This window comes from Vicia villosa, linkage group LG1, assembly GCF_029867415.1.
Source record: "Vicia villosa cultivar HV-30 ecotype Madison, WI linkage group LG1, Vvil1.0, whole genome shotgun sequence".
Lineage (NCBI taxonomy): Eukaryota > Viridiplantae > Streptophyta > Magnoliopsida > Fabales > Fabaceae > Vicia > Vicia villosa.
The window spans coordinates 2,796,254-2,805,327 of NC_081180.1; the positions used below are offsets into that span (position 1 = coordinate 2,796,254).

At 32.3% G+C, this 9,074-nt stretch overlaps 2 protein-coding genes across 2 annotated transcripts; both read left to right on the forward strand.

The window, feature by feature from the left end:
• Positions 1-2,393: 2,393 nt before the first annotated feature.
• LOC131645260 (uncharacterized) lies at positions 2,394-3,296 on the forward strand. The gene has a single exon (XM_058915933.1). The coding sequence runs from the start codon at positions 2,394-2,396 to the stop codon at positions 3,294-3,296; it is 903 nt and encodes a 300-aa protein (XP_058771916.1).
• A 2,188-nt stretch (positions 3,297-5,484) lies between these two features.
• On the forward strand, positions 5,485-8,443 carry LOC131626681 (scarecrow-like protein 13). Its single transcript, XM_058897523.1, has 2 exons — positions 5,485-5,643; positions 6,402-8,443. Exon 2 carries the CDS (start codon positions 6,569-6,571, stop codon positions 8,198-8,200), a length of 1,632 nt encoding a protein of 543 aa, XP_058753506.1. The 5' UTR covers positions 5,485-5,643; positions 6,402-6,568; the 3' UTR covers positions 8,201-8,443.
• Positions 8,444-9,074: the final 631 nt, after the last annotated feature.

Sequence of the window (9,074 nt, forward strand, 5' to 3'; positions counted from 1 at the left end):
ACTTTATCAACTTCCTTGACTTCATTCTTTTCTACATTTGTCACGACATCTAACAAGTCTAATGAAAAAATATGTTCATATAGTAATACAATTCTAATAAAAAATAACCATATTAGTTATAAAATAGAAATTAGCTACAATAAATTAAATTAATATTATTTTAATTTTTTATTTATATCTTTTAAAAAACGATAGATATAAATTAAGGAACTAAAATTTTATATGCGCAAAAATTTACTATTGATATAAATATTTTTGTAAATGATACCTAAACAAAAATAATATTTGTATACGGGAAAAAATTTATTATTTATCTATATATTTTTATATACGAATAATGATATTTATGATCTAAATATTTTTCATTAAAAAATGGTAGACGGGAAAAAGTTTATTATTGATCTAAATATTTTTATATATGAAAATTTACTATATATCTAAATATTTTTGTAAACGATACCTAAACAAAAATAATGTTTGTATACGGAAAAAAATTATTATTGATCTAAATATTTTTATATTAAAAAAATGGTATTTATGATCTCAATATTTTTTATCAAAAATTGATATACAAAAAAAATTATTATCGATCTAAATATTTTTATATACGAAAACTTATTAACGATACCTAAACAAAAATAATATTTGTACCCGGAGACATGAAGTTATTGATCAAAACATTAATTATTAACGGGAACATAAAATTACTGATCAAAATATTTTTTTATTAATTATACATTTGATTATTATTTTTCGCGGGTGCCAAATATTTTTCTATTAAAAAATATACATCTGAAACAAATGCGGGTATCGTACCAGAACCCGTGCGAACGCACAAATTAGTTACTAGTATAAATCAAGAGTAATGCTATATAGTAAGAATGATTTGAATAGAAAATGCAAGAATGAACACTTGTTATTGTTTTAGAGGATAATTTTAAATTGATTTTAAATTTAATTTCTTTTTTAATAGGGATCATGGGGTAGTTGTAATAATGAAAGGTTGAGATCTAATTCTTGCCTTTCTTGCTTTCATAATTTCTTACTAATAAGCATTTTCCATAAGTCAAATACTCGAACTCTAGTAATAAATGAAACTTTTTTTTTGTTAAGGTACGAAAGTTTAAAAAAAAAACAAATTTAATTTTAAGAAAAACAATATTTGTTGAGTGTTATGAAGTCTCGACATGAACTCTAAATATTACTGATCTTTTTTAGTTAAAAAAAATCAAAGTGAAAAATAAAATCTCAATCTATTCTATAATATAATATTTTGGTTATTCGGCGCAATTATTTTTATGTTTTTTGTTTTCGTAGATACACTTCTAGAAGCACATTTTTTTTTATAAAATTTGATTTTTTTTTCAAAGATATATCTACATAAGTTTTTAAATTGAGAAACAAATAATCAACTATCTAGCCATTAATAGGAGGTATCACCACATTCCCTAAAATATCCTTTTTCTATTTTTAAATTTACAAAGCACAAAAGTTAAAATGGTCTATTCATAATCAACATATTTTTCCAACATTCACATCATTTCTGATGTTGCCACATGTAATAAATCAATAGACAATCTAATAATTCTCACATGTATTTTCTTTTCACTAAAATCATCGTACACCACTCTCCCATTTCAACATACTTCTACTTCACTTCTAAATAGCTTTTATCTCTCTCTTCACTAAAATCACTTCATTAAAACCATTGTGGTTTGAGTTTCACAATGAAAAAAAAAATTCAAACATTAAAATTTTTCTTTTTTCTTTCTTTCTTTATATTACGAATTCTTTTTTTATATAAGATTATTCAACACAATTGAATTTAAATTATTATTATTGTTATTATTCATTCTACAATTAAATAATTTATTTTAAATTTATATTTAAATAGATATTATACTATATAAAATTATTTTTATTTAATTACTATTATTAAAAATATTAATTAATATATATTTAAAATTTATAAGAATTTTTTATTTTAAAATATTAAAATTTATCTTTTCTCACGAACCATTGTCAGTTAAAATTCTCTTTTTCTTACACCTATTTTATTTTAATTAACATTTGTCTTTATTTGAGACACAAAATTTATATTTTTAAATGTCAAATTATTTTCTTTTTCTCACGGGTCGCTATCAACAAAATACATATTTTATTTTAATAAGCATTTTCCTTTTGTTTTGAATCAAATAGAGAATTTATTAACTCAAAAAACCAATCAAAACACGATAAGACGATCGCTAGGATCCAGCCCACCAATAGGACGAAGACAGAAAGATCCTATAGTAACAAATCAGCTATACGCTTTTTAAGCTTATTTTTATAACACCCCCCGTAAACTATGTTATCAATAATATCATCAACTATTTTATTATTTGAACTTTTGGATGCAAGTGTTGCCGCTGCCCAAAGCTGTTCTCCACCAGATTGATGCAGTGTGCCGCAGTTTTTTGTGGACAGGGGGTAATGAGATCTCACGAAAATCTCCAGTTGCTTGGAAGCATGTCTGCAGTCCTAAGGCGCATGGAGGTATGAGTATCATTGATCTTGAATGCTGGAATAGAGTGTGCATTCTCAAGCTTGTGTGGAATGTCCATAGGAAGGCAGATTCGCTTTGGATAAAATGGATCCACGCTTATTATTTGAAACAGACTGATTTCCTGCAGGCTCAGATTAAAGTGTCCCAGTCGTGGCTGATGAAGAATCTCCTGCAGTCTAGGAGGGAGTATCAGGATCTGAGTATGGGTAATCATGGGGCCTTCCATGCTAAGAGGATATACATTGCCATTAAAGCTGCTGTTTCGAGACCTAAATGGAGCCATCTCATGTTTGGTAACTTTGCTAGGCCGCGTGCAGTTTTCATTCTTTGGCTTGTATGTAATGGGCGATTGGCTACTAAAGATAGATTGAAGAAGTTTGGGTTAATCCAGGACGAGAGGTGTATGTTTTGTGTGGAGAAGGAAACCTTGAATCACCTTTTCTTCTGCTGTCCTATTTTAAAATCAGTTTGGATTAAGATCCTAAGATGGATCCAAATTGATCATAATCCTTTGCCTTGGGATGGAGAATTAGACTGGCTAGTCCGTAATTGTAAGGGGAAGAGATGGAGAGCTAGTATTCTTAAATGTGCTATTTCTGAAGTTATATATGCGGTCTGGAGAATGAGGAATGACATGGTATTTGGGAACTCTGCTAGTAATGACATTGAGAAGGACATTATAGATAGAATTGTGTACAGAATTTGGAACATTAAGAAATATAGGAGCCATATTGCTAGTCTCATGAGTTAGGGGTGCTCTTTTATTTGTTAGTACTCCGCTTGTGTATTTGATCTGTGCTTGGCTGGATCGTGTGCGATCGCCGTGTAATTACTGTTTTTTGAATTAATCAAAATTTATTGATTCAAAAAAAAAACTATTTTATTATTTACAGTATGATTAAACACAACCCCATTTCTATAGCGCCATATCTCGTAAACTGTTTCAGTGAATGCGAGTTTCAGAATACTTGCCCGCCAACCTTTTTTTCCTGTTTGAGATATAACCCAGACAAATTCTTCACTCCAGTGTTCAATGCTATGGGTCATTTTAAGCCATTGTAAAACTTGGTGCTTGTCATCTTGCACTCAAAGAAGAGATGAGTAATGGATTCAGCCTCTTCCTTGCAAAGATTACAATCAGTTTCTTGAATCATACCAAAACGATACAACATGTCCTTAGTAGGGAGCCTACCATGACAAACTAGCCAGAGATTTAGTTTTGCTCGAGGTCTCACATAATTCCGATACATCAAAAATCTCAAAAGAACACGAGTATCATCCTTCATTAGCAGCCTGTATACATTCTTCATCGAGAATTTTTCCTATTGCAGAAGTTTGGTCCAATCTTGGTGGTGCTGAACAATTAGCTCTCTTTGTGTCATGACATTCTTGAACATCCAAGACCAAGTTGACTTGCTCTCCAGCTGCAAAATATCCCTACCTTTGATGTAGAACATGTGAATCCATTTTACCCACAAATTATCCATTTTCCGACACAAGTTCCAGAGACATTTTACCATGGTAGTCACGTTCCAAAGTGAAAAATTAACAATATCCAAACCTCTTTGGCATTTCGGTTTGCAAATATTTTCCATGCAACTGGACTCTTCTTCTTAATTTCATGAGACCCAGTCCATATAAACGAACAGCAGATTGCTTCGATTTTCTTCAGCATAAATTTTGGTAACGGAAAACACATAATCCAATATTGAGTTATGGCTAATGTTATGCTTTGCACCAGTTGGATACGGCAGCGTAGCTCAGAAGACGACTTGTCCAGTGCCTCGTTCGAGAAATAATTTTATCAATCAACGGCAGATAGTGAGAGATTGTAAGCCTTCTACTCGTAAGGGGTACTTCTTGATATCGCATAGGGAATTGCCCTTCTTCAAAGCCTGCGACTTGCTTCATATGCTCCTTTGTGACTACATTCACCCCTCCAAAAAAATATTTGGCATTTGTTGGAGATAAGCATTTTCCTTTATTTAAAACACAAAATTCTTATTTTTAAATGTCAACATTTTTATTTTTCTCACGGGGCATTATCAGCAAAATACTTTTTTTTTAAATTAACAATTATCTTTATTTAAGACACAAAATTCTTATTTTCAATTTGCAGTTAAATATATATTAACATAACTCTCAATTTACAGTATAATTTTACATTACTAAATAATTTTTACCCGTGCGGACGCACAGGATATTACTAGTTTAGTTAAAAAATGTTTCGTAAATATATAAACGAAATAAATTAATGTAAAATAAAAAAATGCTTCTGGAGATATACTCCATCCGTCCACAATGAGTGATCCAGCACACAATTTCACACAGATTAAGAAAAATGTATAAAAGTAAGAGAAATAATAATGTTTTTACTATAGTACCCTTATCATGTATTAGGAATGAAAAAACTTTTTATTAATTAGAAAATAGAATTAAAAAAAATTTATAAAAAATTAAAATAAGTCATTCATTTTTATATATTACTTTATTTCAAAATGAATCACATTATAAAAAAAAGATAAAGTACTTCAAAAAGTAAATTTGACATATAACATGAGATAAGATATTCTAAAAGTTAGAATTAAAAAAAAAAAGTAGTACTATAACGGAGGTAGAATAAAAACAAGAATTTGTTTTCGCAACAACGCAAGGTTCCGTCTGTTAGAAACCGCGTGCACTTGTCATCACTACGACAGATACTGCCGTCATGAAGTACCAATCACAAAACTCTTTTCTTTTCTTTTTTAAAAAAGACTTAAAAAAAAGCTTAAAATAGATTATTGAAGTGATAATGAACGTGACGATGGAGCTGTAAGCTGAGGTCACTTCCGTGTTCCTTCGTTTTCAAGTCTACCCCACCAAACCAAAATAGTGTTCAACTTAACCGAGTGGAATCTCCAAAAACGCAACGTGTAATTAATTCATAATTTAATAAATGTGTTTATTATTTATAAATATCACCTTCTATTAAATCTAGGTCAGTGATTCCAAAATCATAATCCAAAAACCAAAATCATAATCAATAATCAATAATCATAATCTTCTCTTGAGGCTCAACACCAATCAAGTTTCTCTCTTTTCAGCACAATCTTTAGGTATGATTATTTTCTACTTCTATGCTTTTAGTTTTTCCTTACGAGATGTATTCTCAATTAGGAAATTTCTAGGGTTTCAGAGGATTTTTTTTATAAGAGTAATTGTGTAAATCTGAGATATGAAAAATTATTTTGGATCTGTAATTGGAATTCAGATTCTGTTAAAGTAGTAGTAGTAGTTTGAAAAAATAAATTTGGTTAGTTAAACAGAATGTGGTGTTGTGTTAAGTGTTAGATCGAGATCGAACATGCCTTTAATCTGAAGTGTAGGTTTTACGTAGTGTCAATTTGAAACTGTCAAATTGAGACATAGATTCTTCAATTACTGGAGATTATGTGTAGACTTCTGGGTTAGTACTCTTCATAGCTTGAACTTAGTTTACTGAACTATATTTTTGCTATTAGTTAGTGTGTTTGGTTTTGTGGTGACTAGAATTGATTTTGAGTGAATTGATTTTGTAGAATTGATTATGGTTAAAAGTGAGATGGACGTAGAGTGATTTATGTTTGAATATTATTTAAGTAAAAGTTAGTTGAACAATAAATTTCAGTGTAAAAATCACATTTAAATTCAAAAAAGATACAAATTCTAGCTTAAAATCAATTTTAATTTAGAAGAACACCTCAAAATCACTCCAAAATCAATTTTACACATCTAGAATTGTTTTAAGGCTTTTTCTGTCAAGCCGTTTTCATTTATTTCTTCGCTTTGTTTAGTGATGTTAAAGTTTCCATAACAATTTTACTCTGTTATGCAGGTTCTGTTTCTTAAATACAATTATAAACTGTTGTTGGTGATCACTATGGCATGTAGTTGCTGACCAAAATGGTGACTCAAAAGCACTCCTCAAAACTCTACTGCTAAGCTCTTTCAGGAATAACCTTTTCATTTACAATTACATAGATTCACTACTCTCTATTCAAGATGCAATCGTCTCGGGAAGGACCGAATTCAGCTGGTCTCAATTTCTATCACCAAACTGGTCAGGGAATTTACCTACAAGGCAATCTATGTGTTGATAGACATGGTAGCAGCAGCCAGGGAACTGGTTTTTCTTTCGAAACTAGCAAGGAGCAATGCTTCCCCCTAGAGTCATATCCAGAAATTGTTGCTTTCATGGATTGTGATTCCCCTTCCTATGCCAGTGTATCATCTAACAAGAGTCCATTTTCTCCGCAAGATTCTCAGTCTTGTTATTCAGATCACCACCAGTCTTCTGACAACACATATGGATCGCCGATAAGTGGGATGTCTAGTGTTGATGAAGGCAATGATTTGAAACACAAGCTTAGAGAATTGGAGAATTCGTTATTGGGGCCTGATGATTTCGATATTGTTGACAGTTATGGAAGCAGCATGGAGGCTAGTCTCCACGGTGCATGTCCTTCACCTAAATATAATTGGGATCTGATTGCCGAAAATATTCCAAAGCTTGACTTGAAAGAAGTCCTCTTGCTATGTGCACAAGCTGTGTCTGATGGTGATATTCCAACGGCAAAAGGCTGGATGGATAATGTGTTGGTGAAGATGGTGTCGGTAGCCGGAGAACCAATCCAGAGGTTAAGTGCTTACTTGTTGGAAGGGCTTAGAGCAAGGTTGGAATCGTCCGGAATCTTGATCTACAAGGCCTTGAAATGTGAACAACCAACAAGCAAAGAGCTAATGAGTTATATGCACACACTGTATCAGATTTGCCCATATTTTAAATTTGCATACATATCTGCAAATGCTGTTATTCATGAAACAATGGCAAATGAATCCCGGATTCATATAATCGATTTCCAAATTGCACAGGGCACGCAGTGGCATTTACTTATTCAAGCTCTTGCACACAGACCTGGCGGACCCCCTTTTATTCGTGTAACAGGTGTTGATGATTCCCAATCATTTCATGCTCGCGGTGGAGGACTTCAGATTGTAGGGCAACGGCTTTCAGATTTCGCCAGATCTTGCGGAGTTCCGTTTGAGTTCCATACTGCTGCAATGTCTGGTTGCGAAGTTCATAAGGAGAATCTTAGCATTAGGCCCGGGGAAGCCCTTGCTGTAAATTTTCCTTATATTTTGCACCACATGCCTGACGAGAGTGTGAGCATAGAGAATCATAGAGACAGATTGCTGAGATTGGTTAAAAGCTTGTCTCCAAAGGTTGTTACCCTCGTTGAGCAAGAATCCAACACCAATACTTCTCCTTTCTTTCATAGGTTTGTCGAGACAATGGATTATTACACAGCTATGTTTGAATCAATCGATGTTGCTTGCGCCAAAGACGATAAGAAGCGGATTAGTACCGAGCAGAACTGCGTTGCACGGGACATCGTCAACATGATAGCCTGCGAGGGGATTGAGAGGGTTGAGAGGCATGAACTTTTTGGAAAGTGGAGGATGAGATTTTCCATGGCTGGATTTAAACAATGCCAATTGAGTTCTTCAGTGATGCATTCTGTCGAAAATATGTTGAAGGACTTCAATCAAAACTACAGACTAGAACATAGAGACGGCGCTCTTTATCTTAACTGGATGAAGAGAGCTATGGCCACTTCTTCTGCTTGGAGGTGAAACTGACCCTTTTATTTTTTGCCTCCTTTTTGACATGTACTTTAGTATAGCATAATGCATGGTATCCTAAGTTTCTTCATAGTAGTATAAACTTTGAGATTTAGCTCTATTATTACTCTACATGTACCTTTTAGCAGGTTATTCTGTAGTCTGAAGACTCTCAAAACTTATTGTAAATGGCAATACTGAAATGAAAGAAATTGTGAGATTTACTATAGTACTCATTTTTGTTTCTTTGTTTAATTCTTTATCATTGTAATAGCATGCAAAATTTTCCAAAGCAGAGGTACATGGTGCTCAAGTTTTCTACTCTAGTACAAAATCACTGAATTTCAGGCACAAATGAAAATCACAAAATATTCAATCTAACAATTTACAAGTTTAGTGTACTATGAAAATAGTGATTTGATGTGCAATTGAACTTATCATGTGTAATTATTAGTGGTCAAGCTACAAAATAATATGTGGTGGGAAGTTAGTCTTTCCCACCAAATAAAGCTAAAAATATATTACTATCTGATAGTGCTATAAATTGGATAGCTGTCCTTTCAAATATTGAACAACTTAATCAATGAAGCCATTCACTGACCCATGTGTTCAAATGAATAAATAAATATTCCATGTTCTAGGATGTTTCCTCTCTTAAAATAAGTTTCAGAATATATCACTGGAAGTAGTTGAAATAAAGTCAACCACAGCAACAAGAACAATGAATTCCACATGTTATTTGCAATATAAAAACAGTCATAGTCCCCATCTACGCATAACTTCTAAAAAGCATTTCGATTTCGAGGTGTGACATGGTACTACGCATCCACCAACTTTCTATTTGACCACTACTAGTGAAAACTTCCATATAAGCATACTTCCTCCG

Excerpts from the sequence above, each read along its gene's own strand:
- LOC131645260 (XM_058915933.1), top strand. The coding sequence starts at position 2,394 with ATGCAAGTGTTGCCGCTGCCCAAAGCTGTTCTCCACCAGATTGATGCA.
- LOC131626681 (XM_058897523.1), top strand. The coding sequence starts at position 6,569 with ATGCAATCGTCTCGGGAAGGACCGAATTCAGCTGGTCTCAATTTCTAT.